Source organism: Haliotis asinina, chromosome 1, assembly GCF_037392515.1.
Source record: "Haliotis asinina isolate JCU_RB_2024 chromosome 1, JCU_Hal_asi_v2, whole genome shotgun sequence".
In the NCBI taxonomy this organism is placed as follows: Eukaryota; Metazoa; Mollusca; class Gastropoda; order Lepetellida; family Haliotidae; genus Haliotis; species Haliotis asinina.
The window spans coordinates 79,831,165-79,848,756 of NC_090280.1; the positions used below are offsets into that span (position 1 = coordinate 79,831,165).

General features: G+C 37.8%; 1 protein-coding gene across 2 annotated transcripts in view; it reads right to left on the reverse strand.

Annotated features, from left to right (window-relative positions):
• Nucleotides 1-17,592, reverse strand: part of LOC137271872 (autism susceptibility gene 2 protein-like) — a 230,787-nt gene that overhangs the window by 117,188 nt on the left and 96,007 nt on the right. For both annotated transcript variants that reach the window (XM_067804355.1, XM_067804291.1), the window contains exon 2: nucleotides 3,478-3,594. In XM_067804355.1, coding sequence (XP_067660456.1) covers nucleotides 3,478-3,594 — 117 coding nt within the window. The remainder of the gene's footprint in view (nucleotides 1-3,477; nucleotides 3,595-17,592) is intronic.

Genomic DNA, 17,592 nt, shown 5'->3' on the forward strand with positions numbered 1-17,592 from the left:
AGTGATGCCTCCATAACGTCTGTTATGTAAAGCTAGACAAATGTAAGCCAAGCATTTGAATTCATTTTCAGCCCAATAAACCAGTTAAGTACAATGTCAGTATTTGTATATTAATGACAGCCGCCCATCCCTGTTGCCTAGTGTATCATCTCAGAGAGCTCTGGACCCAGGTGATGAGCTTATGTTAACAACAGCAGTCATGCAGAAAAAGAGTTATTAGATCTTGATAATGGCTTTGGCTAATGTACATGTTATTGACGAGCCACGTTCATCTGATATGGACATCGACAGTGAAATCAGATACCTTCAACAATGAACATTAATGATGATTAAAGGGCACCAACAATAAAAGTGATGATCTGTCATCAGTGACAGTCAGCCAAATTTTGAAACAAGTGGTTTACAGCCTGCCATTCTGCGGGCAGCACTTAATCGTTAATGATCATGGTGTCAAATGCCTGAATCAGATGGATTGCAGAATATGTCAGTTTGATGGTGATCATCTTTTTGTACAGTCTCTGATGGGCACCTAAGCCGGAAGTGGACAGCCATCAGGAAGAACATACAGATGTCAAACAGACATTATCAATGTCCATACAGAAATAAATTGTTTGCACACTAATTAAGAGGAACTGGTGCAATTCAATATGTTGATGTCTTGTGATCTAACATACAGTTAGAAATTGATACTAATCAATAATCACACTATCATCAATATTTTAAACAGCTGTTTCATAAGCTTTTTCTGAAAATGTACAATATCATTCACAAATCAAGTTTAATATTCAGACATATTTTTTCTGCAAAGAGTACATTCAAACACAAATAACATATTCATCAATAGCACTGCCAACAAAGAAAAACAGGCAAATCATATTTCAAACAGCAATTGATGAAGATGGGTAAGGTGCTCTCAATTGTGGGGCAAGTCTACAAAAAATTCAAAATGGCCACCAGTTCGCGTCTGCTTATCAGTGGGGAAATCAATATGCAACTGTTGTCTATGAGAAGAGACCCTCTAGGCAGCAAGTGCAGATAATCTGCAATTACAGGCAAATAATGATAGCTCAGACGCAGCAATAAAGATGCTTGAGAACTAAATCTTTCCCCCTAAGCTTCATTAGACAATGAAACATTAAAGCCTTTGCTGCTAGCCTGGTCTGTCTTGTAAATTTGAGCTGATCAGAGATTTCGGAGATGGTATTGTCTCCGGCAGACAGACAGCACCATTTCCCTGACTTGTATGTGAAGCTGAATATATTTCCACACATCAATGAGGTTTTGCATTAATATTCAATTTAGAAAATATTCGCAAACATCAAAAGCCATTGTAATTCTGTCATATGCATCAAAATACACATTTTTTTGTATTTTTTGTTAGCAATAAGGCAATGGTCGGTTGATGTTCCTGTAAATGATCTCCAGGCATATCAAAATGTACTCAACTGTGAATGTACTTAGTGCGTGAGTGAGTGTTAGTATGTGAGTGAGTGATTGAATGTATGTCCTTATGACACCGTCAAAATAAATTATCACAAGTCAGAACATGTTAAACCAGAAAAACCGACACCTGACAAGATGAATACTCCACAATTTCATAGTGTATATTCTGAATGTGTCCTGAAAACGTGTAAATAGGAAATATTTATAAATATAGGTTATCCAACATCTGAACGAGGCCTGTACTGAACTCTTTGATCTCTGACAATAAATTAACAGGTTCTGATTGTTTTTTATATACTTCCCATATTGTAATTTTTTTACACTACATTTATAATAGTAAATACACAACAGACTGTTGCTAACTTCAGATAAATACACTAAATTTACAATAGTAAATTCACAACGGACAGTTCAGACAATTTCTGTTACTAACTTCAGATAAATAAAATCTGTTGTGAGATATGCTAGAATTAAGCCCTCAGCACCTAACTGCATGTCTGAACAAGTCAGATAACTTCTGGATTAGGAAGTCAAACTCATTGACTAGGATAAGTGCAAGTCACCATACCCAGAAGGAATGAGGTGTTTATCAAATCAACCACTGGTTTATCTGTCCAATACATTACAGACTCCATCAAATGCAAGCTGCCATTGTGTAACTGGAATATATATACAAGTAAAACCACAACAAATGTGTTCTCAAAGTTCAACAATGTTTCCTATGTCAGAGAAAGGTATCACGCACCACTCTGAAGGCATCATTGGTTTGTTGTACACCACCCTCAGAAATATTCCAACTATGTGTCAGCCATGTGTAAATAACCGAGTCTAGACCAGACAATCCAATGATCAACACCATTAGCATTGATCTAAGCAACTGGCTAGCTATTCTCCAAACCTTCGTAGTCCTGTGAAGTTCTTAAGCCCATTCTTAACACATTGGCTACGATCAAAGTTAAGAATTCTTATGGCTACGAATGCTTCGAGAATAAGGGCCCTGAGATATGTTGGATATGATATCAGTGAGCCTGGCCACCCTTAAGTCGCCTTTTACAACAACGCATGGGTAACTGAAGACCAATTCTACACTGTATGTCACAGGTTCCAAGACATGAAGCCAAGATGCCAACACTGTGTTGCTGTTGCCACCATGTACTCAGATCAGATATTATGGCGAGCCCAAAAGGCTTGTCACCTAACAAGCAACATTTCAGACCTACACTCTCTGACTCCCATGATATAATACTGTTGCCCCTTGGACCGAGGTGCACACAGGCCCCTGACTTCATTACCAGCACTAGTGAGTGAGTGAGCTGGTTTTGATGCTCTTTGAGCAGTATTTCGGCAACATCACAGCAGGGGACACCAGAAATGGACTTCATCCCACGTGGGGAATCAAACCAAGGCCTTTGGCATGATGAGGGAACACTTAAATCACAAGGTTACCGCAGCACATCTAAACTGCAGCAACAGCAAGTAATACCCTGACAGATTGTGAAGCACTTTCTGCATGGAACTAACACCAAAGGGACACCTGAAATCAATGATGCATCAAAGAATACTGAATATGAAAGTTCGGTTAATTGCTTTTAACAGTATTCCGGTTCTACTGCAGCAAATAACCTCAGTGAGGGGTGAAAGCATCCAGCAATGCAATCCTCAAGTGTTTATCACTTTGGTGAACAACACAAGCACAGGTATGGCATTGAGAACCACCCCCAAAATATATGGTGTGAACCAGGATTCAAACCTACACCAGTGTATTTTCCGCTGCAATTTTAAATGTGATGACTATAACAACTGTGCCACCCATGTCTCACAAGTGAAAATGAGAAAGTTCTGCACATCCACAAAACAATCATGGATGCCAAACTTGTTGAAATTGAAGGATTTTTTTTTTTAAATAAATAAAACTGAATTTCAGAAAAAAAATAACAGTAGAATGTTATGCATTTACTTCAATTTCCTTTTTTCTCAATGTTCATGACAATTACAGAAGATGTGCAGAATTCTGAAGATAAAAATCAATCTTACCTTTTTCTGGTACTTCTTCTTAATCGGCTTTTGTTTCTCCTTTGGTGGAGATGGCGGCCTGGAATTGGGCTTCTCGGGCTTAGGCTGGCGGATCCCATTTGTGTTTTTGTAAGATGCCTGAAAGATGAACAATGTACAATAACATAAGCACATCCAGTTCTTCATAACAATGCAACTAATATCATAAGAAATTATTTTATCAAATTTCTTAAGAATTTTAAATATTACCCAAATAACACTAAAGTATCTGTAATGATACTTTTCAGCTTTTGAAACCAATCTCCTCAAAATGTCACCAAGTGACTTCTTTCATGTAATGATCAAGACTATTATAATACAATAGATCACATCTATGAATATATTAACCTATGGCTAGGCATCTCATCAATCAACAGAACACATCAAACAACACTACACAGCATTGTAACAGTATCTTGTCGACAAAGCCCTGGAACTTAGTTGTCAAACATAGCTTAGCTGGCATTAAAGTCAGGCAGAGTTACTTCCCTTGTTCAGTAGCTGAACAGGTGCTTGGCTATGATAAGGATCAAGAGTGGGCTGCAATCAATACCATTTCTGAACACTTATCTTTTAATTAACAAGTTTCCATTTGAAGCAGCATTAGGTCAATACGGGTATGTAGTACATTTTCATACCAATTTATCATGTCAGCAAAAACTGTGAGTATAATGAGATAAATGTTGAGATTGGGGTCATTAATTCTGATTCAAAGAAAATGTTAATCTTGTGGTTGAGTTTCCAATGTGATGAAAAGAATACAGATAAGATTTGCGAAATAACTCTGAAAAGTTTATGTTCCTGTGATTAAATGTCTCAAAATGTTCAAAGATTAAATCAAAACAAATTTTCCAATCCCCGTACAAGAAGCATTAAAGTGGCAATTCATGACAGTCCCTTTACCTCGTCCATATCTAGGTATAATATGGAAAATGAGACAAAATATTGAGGATACACCCTCTCACGCCAGATTATTGTCTGGCTTATGCTACATTATACATCAATAACTACATTGTAAGTCTCCCTCTCATTGCTTAGACTGCAGCTATTCCTGTTCGGCACATTCTTGGAAATTTAAAGGGGCCCTTTGAAAATCTACAAATCACTTTTAACAAACATCTTCATTCCTTGCTACTGACTGCTTCCATGACACCATTGAAGACACCATCGAAGACACCATCAGAGACACTATGGCAGAGCTTATTAATGACATCAGTCACAATCATCTTTTAACTGTCTATCTGGCAGCACATAGTATGTACTTTGACATAATGTACAGAGTGACTGACTGAATGAGGGTAGTTTTTACACTCGTAGCAATATTCCAGCAATATCATGGTAAGGGACACCAGACGCTGGTTTTCCACATTACCTATGTGGGGAATCGAACCCAGGTCTTTGCCGTGACAAGCAAACACTTTAACACCAGGCTACCCTGCTTCCCTTTAATGTATAGAGAAAGTGTGGAGTTCTTTCCTTTATTTTCATGTGCATGTTAGTTTCTCTGTGCAGATCGGCCTATTTAAGCAATATCATGCAAACCTGGGCCCTTTGTTCTCGAAATGTTTGTAGCCCTAAGAATTCCTAACTTTGATCATAGCCCATGTGTTAAGAGTGGGCTTAAGAAGTTCATAGCGCTACAAACGTTTCAAGAATAAGAGCCCTGCTTTAGTCTGGAGAACCATGTTAGATCATACAGGATAAATTTTTATGGATAGCAACTTCTTGAGTTTATTTTCACGACTTTTCGGGGCTTATCGTCGTGAAAATAAACTCAAGAACTTGATATCCATAAAAATTTGTCCTGTCAACTTCTAAATGTCTTTGAGTGAGTGAGTGAGTGAATTTAGTTTTACGCCGCACTCAGCAATATTACAACTATATGGCGGCGGTCTGTAAATAATCGAGTCTGGAACAGATAATCCAGTGATCAACAACATGAGCATCGATCTGCGCAATTGGGAACCGATGACATTCGTCAACCAAGTCAGCGAACCTGACCACCCGACCCTGTTAGTCGCCTCCTACGACAAGCTGAGTCGCCTTTTATGGCAAGCACGGGTTGCTGAAGGCCTATTCTACCCCGGGACCTTCACGGGTCTAAATGTCTTTGAAGAATCACATGTTAGATCATGATGTCACAAATTGTATAACAGAACTTCTATCTGAACTTCCCTTAAGGAAACCTAAAAGCTTGACAGACGTATTTATTTATAAGGTTTTATTATTAAAATAAATGAGCAATAAATAAAAGGTCTGGAATTTGGTTGATTTTGTTCAGTGTAGCCTGCGAACATGAGTCATAGCTCACTATAGCAATGGTTGTCCGGTCGAGATTCAATTATTCACAGGCCTCAATTGCTGAATGTGGTGTTTACGTGATATCAAGATTCCTACGGCTTACTGAATTATGCATAATGTATCTACATGAATTTCAAAAGTCCAAAGCCATCATCATCATCATCATCATCATCATCATCATCATCATCATCATCATCAAGATAAAAGAAGATCATCATTATATGCAAACGTGATCGATAACTGATAATTCCATGAATACTCTACTAATTATCCCCAATATTACATTTTACCCCAGTTAGACTTCATCATCCGTAACCCATGCTTGTCGTAAGAGGCAACTAACAGGATTGGGTGGTCAGGCATGGTGACTTGGTTGACATCCCAATTGCATAGATTGATGCTCATGCTGTGAATCATCGAATTGTCTCGTTCTGACTCAATAACTTACAGATCACCATCGTATAAATGAAATATTGCAGATCAAGGCGTAAAACTAAACTCACACCAACATTTTTCGCAGAGCCCTCTCGGGCATATTTGGTAATATCACACACATTATACTCTCACACTCCAGCATCAAGGGACATCTGCGTCAGTGTATTGGGTCAATTAGCCGTAACTGCCACCTGGTAGACTCATCCAATATGCAAGGATTTTCCTTTTACAGATACTTGGCGTCATAGAGTTGATTATCACATACATGAAGCATATAAATGCAAGTTCTGTCCTGACTGTGAAACCATTAAAACATAACACCATGGCAATGTGGAGGCCGTCCATCTCCAGACTTTCACTAGCCAAGTGGTCAATGCCATTACTAGGAGGACAGTACTGCTGTAATGTGATCAAAGTGGATGACTCCTGTTTCACTTAACTGCTTTGTAAATTTATCTGTCTTGACCTGAATGATGTCAGGGGAAGATGGAACTGTAGTCTGGTCCTCACAACAGAAGACGATCCAACAGGTCCTCACAATCACAAATTAAGAGCATGTCCATAGACTTCAAACAGGTCCTCCCAGTCACAATGTCAGTGGATGTTTGGAGAGTTGTGACAGATCATCTCGGTCAAATGTCGAAGAGTTTGTAACAGTCAGAACAAGTCTGCAGTCACAATGCTAGAACATGTCCTCACAGTCACAATGTCAGTGGACGTTTGGATAGTCATGATAAGTCATCTCAGTTGAATGTCAAAGAGTTTGTAACAGTCACAACAAGTCTGCAGTCACAATGCTGGAACAGGTCCTCCCAGTCACAATGCCAGAGCATGTTTGGATAGATCCTCAGTCACAATATCAGAGAGTGTCTTCAGTCAGAAAAAGACCACAGTCACGAGGTTGGATTAATGTTGGCTACCCCCTTATCATGAATGGAGAACACAGACCAAGACTTGTTGTGTCAGCGAGTATACACAAAGCAGCTAGTTTCTTGACTGAAGTTAGCCCTCTGGACGGGTCAGCCATCTTATTACATCTTCCCTAATTGTCCAGTCTGCTTTGGCCAACTCTCTCAATCAAATCTTTCTACAAGCACTGATAGTGAAGACCAGACCAGACTCCCTTTGGAATGCTCTCATTAAGTGCTACTACACAAAATCTTCAACAGTCAGCCATAACTTAATTATCTTATTTTCATCCTGTCTTGACCAAAACAATTAGGCTACATCATTATATTGTCCCCAGCTATCTACAAGGAAAAAAGGAAAATCATGTTTTCACATCTTTGCTGGTCTGTCTCATGTTTTGCACAACTTTTCAATTTTCAAGCTACATGGAGGCAGCCTGTGCATGATAGCTTGGACCAGACAATCCAGTGACTGACAAATTGAGCAAAGCCTTCAAAGTCCACCCAAGATTAAACCTCCACATCTTACAATCAATGATCAATGAAGACCAATTGTCATCCCTATCTATATATAGGACTTCTTTCCTTACTGGAAATACACCTCATACCTAGGAAGAGTCCTGAAGATCCTGTTAGAATTGATCTTCAGCAACCATTGCTTCTTGTAAGATAATACGTGACTAATATGATGGTCAGGCTCACTGACTCAACTCGTGTCATTGTAAAAACATTTAAATACATTGATACTCATAATGTTGATCACTGGATTGTCTGGTCCAGACAGGACAACTTACAGACTGTCGCCATATAGTTGCTGCTGATTGCTGCATAAAACTAAACTCGCTCACTCATAGCTAGTAGTCCAAGAAAACAGTCACTCTTCATGAGAACCACATCTATCAGAGTATGAACACACCTGGCTTTTAAAGCTTGTGAAAAATAAATAAAGTGCTTATTCTCCCTGAAAATTAATTCATTTACCGTTGCTCTGTGTATTTGACACAATTCAATATTTTGCCACATTTTATCTAACACAAGAATTCAGATGAGCCACGTTAGATCTTATTTGTTAGAGCGCTGAAAGTGCAGCTTCATTCCTTTTACTAATATTTATCATTACACATTTAGTCAGAAGGTTGGAGGCAAAAAGAGGAATACATGGACTCTACAAACGTTTTTCAAACATCTCAAGGATTAAGTTTGATTGGTAAGGTCATAAAAAAATATATATGATGATTTATTTGCTTCAGTTAAACAAAAATCCTTTGGATCATTGTTATCTGCACAGTGAGCTTCACCATCAATAAAAATACTCTGCCATTCTTATTCTTTCGTTGTGAAATAACGATTATTTAAGTCAGTAGAACTATGCCAAGCAAAAACAGATGAAAGACCTAATGAATAATGACATGAAGTACAAGTCGTTCTAAAGAAGACCGCATTGACATTTCAAAAGTAAAAACAGAATACCAACAAAAGTGCCTTCTATTGCTTCTATCTTGCTATTCTCAAGTAATGGCACACCCCCTTATCAAAATCAACAGAATGATATACTCGCACAAGATGTGGCATGTCAACACAAACCAATTATTAGCTGTTTAACTTTATCTAAGGAAGTGAAACACACACCCTTGCTCATAAATCAATCAATCCGAAAATAAATATTTTCATACCAACGCCTTCTCCAACCTTGTGGATCAAATTTCATAAACACGTATAAACATTTTCCAGGTTCAATTTCACTTTATTCACTGTGAATCTTTCTCCAAATGCACTTGAAAATACTTTGGAATGGGAAAAACATTCTGTTGGGACAAAAATATGCCAGAGAAATGGACGGTTAGATCACAAATGATGAAAATCACAAGACTTGTTGCATTAGTCAATAGCACAACTGACAACAGGCATCCAGAAATCAAACCTGTCCCATATGTGTCTTTATTGAAATAGACAACAAATGGGATGAAAAACATATGGTAGGCCTTTCTCCCTGCAATAAACATGATCTCCAAGGAATTCTAAACATCCTTCATCTCAGACCAAACTTATCAGGAACAGTGCAGAATAGCCTAATGTGCTAAATATTTGGCAGTTTGGAATAAGAAAAAGCTTTTTATAGCCATTTGCATTGTGGTTAAACTCCCTTGGGGCTCAAGTCTTCAACTCTTCAGAAAGAAGGTGAGAAAATCAATCTGCAGTTTCCTCCGGCTCCCTGTTCCCACTTAGAGATGTTGATTGAGAATTCCAGTGTCAACTAATAATTTTAAACGACACTTGAACAAATGCTCAGATACAGGTGAAAACAGTGAACATTGATCCGACTTCATCCATAAATGAAAAATATTTACATAGCAAGTGCAGCCTTATTGATCAGTATGCTGAGAACCATATCTGCCAAGATTAATGCAATAGTCTCAGTGTTTATTGTTTTTCCTCTCAATCCCATAATAATCCATTTACGTTCAATACTTGGATTTCAGTTATTCCATGCAAAAGAAATACATTTAAACAAAGCAAATGATTAACAGCAGAATGTTCAGTTAAGCACTTATAAAAATAAGTCGGACTATGTGAAATTTACACACAAGAGCAATACTGAATAATATTGAAAAAATTCGTCAGCAAAGGTCAGGCGGTGGCAAGAGAAGATTGGAAAAATATCAGCCTTAACTAAATCAAAGAGAATATTCAACTCTGATATTTATTATATAATGCAGACGATGAAAGAGTTTAAGTACAAATGATCTAGGAATTGCTGTAGGAGACAGACAACCATCCAACCAGGAGTGCAAGTGAAGCATTAAATCTCTTCTCTGGTGGTCTGGTTTATTTTGACAGAAGAGTACCAAATCTTTCAAACATCACAGTGTCAGGCCCTCAGCTCAAAAAAGGCTATAAATGGACAAAGAGGAGGTAACTCCATGCCATGTGATACCTAAAGGAGAAACACATGTCGGCTTGGATTGACATGTGTATTGATTTGTGAACTATTCATAGCATGTTCATTTCATTTACGCTGAAATTGGCAAGTATTTTAGCTACACTGCTAACAAGTGCGTAAACTTACACCCTCTGTTTCAGCAATTAAACTCTTTTTGCCTTTTGGAATGTGGAGACAGTTAAACTAAGCGAATTTTTTTTAATCATTCAACAAAATCAATTGTGAAATAAGGTAGAATACACAATATTATTTGAGAGAGAAAACATCCATTAACCTTTATGTAATTTCTGCAAACAAGCCAATAACGAAACATTATCATGAAAATATTGTTTCTGAAAATGACATTTTGGGATGTTATAGTAGATATAGGGTAACACTGAGCACAACAAAGAATGTTAATTTCTTGTATACTCATTTCTGCTATAACTAACTTTCATATTTCTTTTGTGCATCAAATCACTCTGGAATATAGCAGCAATTAGAGGCAATCTGTATGTCAAATTTGGACCAGACGATGCAGTGATTGACACCATGGCCATTGATCAATGAAACATTGATCACACTCTATGATCATTAATACTGTGATACTCAATCTAGTATCAAACAATACATGTATTTTGCTTTCATTCTGTCCAATATTACAGCTTTAAGAGTGCCTGTAGTTACAACTTAGTTTGAATAACAAAACGATTTACAAACAACTGGTTTAAATGTTTCAACAACCATTTTACTGATTTAAGAACCATAAATATCTTTGATAATGTCCCTATGTCTACTACACACATACACCAAATCACCTCTATTCTTCATTTTTAAATAATGACAACAAATTCTGCAACAGCAATCTGACAATGGGGATTAACACTGTGACATGCAAAGATTCTTTAAAAAAATTCTTATTACCTCCATAGTCATCTCAAACTGCAAATGACAGATTTCCCTTTTTACTCCAAACACTATATCTAATCCCCTGATATTTAAAAAAATGTCTCTACAAAAATCTACTCCATTTATGGCTGCAGTTACAAACTGATCCCCAGCACCATGCCTTGGAGGTTGAATATTCCTGACTTGTGGCGACAGCAGGCATCAAACACTGTTTTAATTTCTCATCTCTTTCTCCCTGTCAGTCAAGATATCACTCAGAAAGACCTTTAAGTGAGCTTCTTTTCCCTGCTAGACTTCCCAGCCTTACAGACTGGACTTTTCTGATTATTAGGCAAGATGTGATGTTGCCATGGAAACCAAAACAAAGCCAGGAAGAGGCTGCTCAAGGATCAATATGTCCCCAGGAGGTGTTTGAACGAGGATCTTGGATTTAAGATTGTGGCCTGTTTGTTTTCTACTGATTCATCAGAGGCGACAAAAGGAAATTACAAATAAAATCGTGGCATTTCCACACATAATTTACTGACATTTTGGCAGGAAAATTAATGAAGTCAAATTGACAAATTCTTATGAATGAAACATAGGTGAGACAAACCCCACCATAGTAAAGGTGACACAATGAAAGGGAATGTACAGAAGATGCAATGTTGTTAATGCACAACATGCTCATCTGAAGAAGATTTCTCAAATATTAACATTTCCACTTCACTGAATGGCATGAGATTTCACAAATAATCACAATGACATAAATTTTCAGTTATTATTGTCAAAAGTGTATTGACACAGACCTCTTAATGTTTGCTAAACAGGTGCTTTGAGGCATCTGACCGAGGCTCAATGTACAGCTCAAAACTAGGCAGAGAGATTATTTACTGCAAGCGCCAGCATTTGCATAAAATGAAAATATTACGGCATGACATTCAGCCGTACAGAGTGATAACATGTCAGACTGACCTTGTTCACATGCAAATTTTCAAGGCCAAAGTCTGTAATGGTGTCATGGAGTTATCTGCCCTTACATAAAAGTCACAGGAAGAGTCAGTTGCTTTTACACATTAAACTTCAGTAATAAATATCTTCTGCTAACCAGTAAAAAATTATTATGTGATAACAGTGTGTGCCCAAAAGTGCCAGTAAAGTAAATGAAATGAAATTTTGTTGTCATAAACAGATAAATTGGATATGAAAGCATTGATCGCATTGAGCAACAACATATTTCACAACATTAAGAAACGTCTCCTGGAAAATTCAATACAGTATTTATCAAAGGATCTAACAACATATAAAAAGGACTTGTTGACGGGATAATCTATTGGTAATGTGACAATGATTAATGACAGTAATGCAATAGAAATAGACAGCATTGTCAGTCAACCTCTCACAGAGACTTCAGTTCCAGATACAAAATCATTAAAGCTGTAAGGATCCGTAGGCTTTTAAATAAGTCTAAGAATTCTTTCATTGACTGTCAGTTTGTTGGTGCCTTGGAGGAGAGTGGAGAGTGAGTGAGTGATTGCGTGAGTTTAGTTTTACGTCACACTCAGCAATATTCCAGCTATATAGCAGCGGTCTGTAAATAATCGAGGGTGGACCAGACAATCAAGTGATCAACAGCACGAGTATTGACCAAAAATTGGGAACCGATGATATTTGTCAACCAAGTTAGCAAGCCTGAGCCCCCGATCCTGTTAGTCACCTCTTATTGACAAGCATAGTCGCCATTTATCGCAAACATGGGTTGCTGAAGGTCTCTTCTAGCGTGGACCTTCATGAGGCAGGTGAGCGGAGACACATTAATGGAACACAGAACAAAACAAGGGGGCTGAATGAGTAAAGTCTTAAACCACTTTTATCAATATTCTAGCAATATCATGGCGGATACATCACAAACAGGCTTCACACAATGTACTCATGTGGAATCGAACACTGGTCTTTGCCATGATGATTGAATGCTTTATCTACCAGACTACCCCTCCACATCAGTTAAATATCAGGATTAATAAGGAGCATATCAAGGGTCTTATCAAGGATCTACAAGCAAACACAAGACATGCAGCCAGGTCTCTGGCATGATAAGAAAACACTTTAATACGCATCTCCCACCCTTAACTTTAGAAATGGACACCAAGTAAAGTCATCATGGAGTAATAATTTACACAAATTAAATGATTAATTATTACCACATATGACATATTAGGATTCCAATATTAGGCCTGTTGTGACCATAATAGTCAATTTTCTTGATACAAGACTTTTATTGCACAAACATTCTATTCTATAAATTATTACTCATTGACAGAACCTACAGCTTCGCTGAGTGTTTCCCTTGACAGGTGATGAGTTTGATTGACAGGTGAGGCATAGAGGGCAACATGTGACCTGCCTAACGCCCCCACACTGGATCCAGGAGGGCTAAGCACAGTCACTGAGGACAGGAACAAGCTGGTATATGGAGCAGATTTATCACACCCAAAGACACCAAAGCTAAGGTCAAAGTCGGAGGTAATAATACAATGACAGAACATGGGCATGTACAGACAGGTTTTTTCTGTAATGGGTCTTATTGTTTTTGAATTATTTCATGGTGTATTTCATAGACTTTTATGGTTTGTGGAAAATTTGTGGCTAGCAATATTGTTGGAGAGTTTCTGGAGAGATCTGTAAAAGGACCAGAAGAATCAGTACTGCAATTATGGAGACTGCAACACAGAAAAGTAGTCACAGTGGTTGTGAATGAGTGTGAGTGAGTGAGGAAACAAAATTTCTGAGATGGTGTTCTTCAAATTTTCACCAGTCAACAAAAGAGTGAGAGAAAATACGAGACAAAAAAACAAGAAAGAGAAACACATGAGAGTGAATGAGCAAACAAAATTTCTGGAATGTTCTTCAAATTTTCACAAGTCAATGAAGGGGTGTGTGTGTGTGTGTGTGTGTGTGTGTGTGTGTGTGTGTGTGTGTGTGTGAGAGAGAGAGAGAGAGAGAGAGAGATAGAGAGAGAGAGATAGAGAGAGAGAGAAAGAAAGTCACCTATCAAAACCAAACCAAACCACAAAACCTTGGTGGATTCAATCCTAGCCCGGAAACCGTACCAGAACCTCCTCTTCCTCAAAACACAGCACGACACAACCACACACTGAAAGTCATGCATAACATCTAAACATACACAAAGCAGATGAGGAGACAGCCAGACTTTATAACCAACTGCATTCCTGATTATGTTCCAAACGGTCTTCCATTATTACTACATATACACCGATCCCACACATGAATAATTCACCAGACTCAGACCACATTCCAATTCAGTCCCACAGTCTTCCTCTTGCATATAACCCTGTGTTGAAAACAGCATAATCCTTTCTAATGATTTTATACAACAGTAGCTGAGAGCATACATTTCAAGTCTATTTCAATTTACGTGAAATAAACAATTCCCCTGCTGTGTCTTTTTTATTATCTCTGCCCTAGCTAGCAATTAGGCTCGGATGGTAAGAGGAACAGGCAGCTTGTCTTCTCTAATATAAAACACACAGTTTAAAAACATTTTCCAGTGTTGTCATACCTTGTTAGAGTGACAATGTGGTAGGCTTGGAAATAGAAAAAGTCTTAAGTGTTAAAGTTACATGAAATATTTATGCGACAAAAACACCATGCTGGCAGAGACATCCAAATTGCTTTGTTGATAATTAATTTAACGCATCAGAATTCAACATTAAACTTGATACTTTTTTTTGACATTTCAAGCAAATGTATAAATCATTTAAACATTCCTCTATTTGATGAATCAGGCATGCTTAAATATTTTATTTCAAGAGCACAGCTTACGATTTTTAACATTTCGGTGAGAGAATAGTATCGTTATTTTTTTGTTGTTGATGACTGAGTGAATAAGTTAAGAGTGTTTTGCTTTCTTCATCTTCATGAGAAGAATCATTATCTTCACTTCTGAATACAACTGAAACTACAACAGTGCAATTCCAGGCCAACTCCAGTGGTATAGAGCTGGCCCTATTGTATCAGCTACGATATACAACAGTGCAATTCCAGGCCAACTCCAGTGGTATAGAGCTGGCCATATTGTATCAGCTACGATATACAACAGTGCAATTCCAGGCCAACTCCAGTGGTATAGAGCTGGCCATATTGTATCAGCTACGATATACAACAGTGCAATTCCAGGCCAACTCCAGTGGTATAGAGCAGGCCATATTGTATCAGCTACGATATACAACAGTGCAATTCCAGGCCAACTCCAGTGGTATAGAGCTGGCCATATTGTATCAGCTACGATATACAACAGTGCAATTCCAGGCCAACTCCAGTGGTATAGAGCTGGCCATATTGTATCAGCTACGATATACAACAGTGCAATTCCAGGCCAACTCCAGTGGTATAGAGCTGGCCATATTGTATCAGCTACGATATACAACAGTGCAATTCCAGGCCAACTCCAGTGGTATAGAGCTGGCCATTTTGTATCAGCTACGATATACAACAGTGCAATTCCAGGACAACTACAGTGGTATAGAGCAAGCTATATTGTATCAGTTACGATATACAACTGAAAATACAACAGTACAATTCCTGGCCAACTACAGGGGCACAGAGGTGGGTGTATTGTATCAGTACAATTCCTGGCCAACTCCAATGGTACAGAGCTGTGCATATTGTATTAACTCCGGAATACAACTGAAAATACAACAATACAACTCCTGGTCAACTCCAGTAGTAAAGAGCTTGGTGTCGTGACTGATGATCAGCCTAAGACACTATACCAGCAACAGAAGGAAGTTAGCTGAACAAAATGGGGAGATGGCATGTCAGAATGAAATGAATGTTGTCAGGTTACAAAATCTCTCTTGTACTTTGCATGGCATGCAATCCTTAGATTACCAGAAGAGGCAAAAGCTCCAAGTTGTAATAGAGTGGTAATGTTTTCTCAACAAAACATCCACACATGAATTTTAAACTGATTCTTGAACTCCATCTGAACTGCACATTCATTCACAGCTTTAACAAAACATGGTATCAAAACATTCACAAATACCAACTTTAATTTAAAGAACCAAATTTTATTCGTTTAATCGAGCCAAATTTAAAAACTTCCACATAACTACACTTGCTTTTCATGTACATATTCTCTAAATTAATTTTGTTAAAAACAAAAACCCTAGATAACCAGATTTCTTAAAAACAGTTATTCATATATCAATTCAAACCACGACACAAAAATAATCAAGAATGAAATTAGGAGATCAAAATTTACAGCTCCTGCTAAATGGTATTTCTTGCCACATGAAATATAAAATATTGCTGTCAGTGCTCCGATAGGCTTACCTAAAATTACTATCGATTCAATGTTGTCAGTGCCATAACACGCTCCGATTTCCTGAATAAAGCCTCATGAATATTCATAAAGCATATTCAGTTTGATCAATACTGCTGAAGTAAGCAGCATACCATATCACTCCATCAATTCCTTAGAAATAGATAGCTGGGGAAATAAATATCCACGTAATAGCAACGATAAACAAAAAGCATGCAGATGATGAAAGTTCTGTCAAGTGTAAATACAATCACTGACATGCCTGGATCAATATTAAACACAAACTGATGACAAGGTATGCATGAGAACAAACCCGGCAGTCAAGGAGGTTTGTATTCTCCTTGGTAAAGAAATATACATCCAGGTAATGAACGACCTAGTAAACACTATTGACTAGTTTCCGAATCACTTGAACCTATTTCAGCAAACACTGCACATCCCATTGCCAAGACTAATACACTGACTTGAAAAAACAGAAAAGAAAAATAAACAATTCCTACAGCAATAAAAACACCAGAAAAGCAAACATGTGTTGACAGTTAGCTTTGCAGTATAGTAACAAATCCGCCTCATACAAAATCTCGATCACTTGTGCAATCTCTTTCTTGCTAAACATCCTCCTCAAATGGGAGAAGAGTCACCAATATACAGCCTGACTCGCTTTGCTTATATGTAAACACTGATCATTCCACCCACAGCAAAAAACATGCCTTTATATTCGCCCACAGCTCTTTAAGCACATCACAAGACATATGCTGATTACACAGAAGTAAGGGCACAATTATGACTTGTGGTACTACCCAATTGTCAGCGGGCTTCAAGCCCTAGCATTGTGATGAGGCAAGAGAGTGAGCTACACTCAGCCGTGTCTCATGCAAGTTTGTCTTAAAGGGCCAGTCGGACAACCAGAGCGGTCATTGTATCTCTCTCTGTTTTGAGTGTCACCAAGGAGGGATTTGCTCCCTGGTGCCATAAATAAGACAGATGACTTTTATAGGAGCTTCTTGATACAGTGTTTGGCTGTCTGTTCTGAGAAAGTGCACTGTCTGTTTCGATAAATCTTTTTTACTCTACTGCAGATCTCTTACTGATGGCACCTCCCACCTTCTCAAAGGGAAACACAGTGTTGGTTACATGTTAAGTCATTAAATTCAATATTTGCAATTAAACACTTCACCTTGGAAGACAGATAAAAAAATCATTAATTTGAAATTAATTTTAATTTAAAAATATTATACTTAATACTTAATAATGAACATGTTCAACTTGGAACTGATTATTTGATGTATCAACAATTCGCA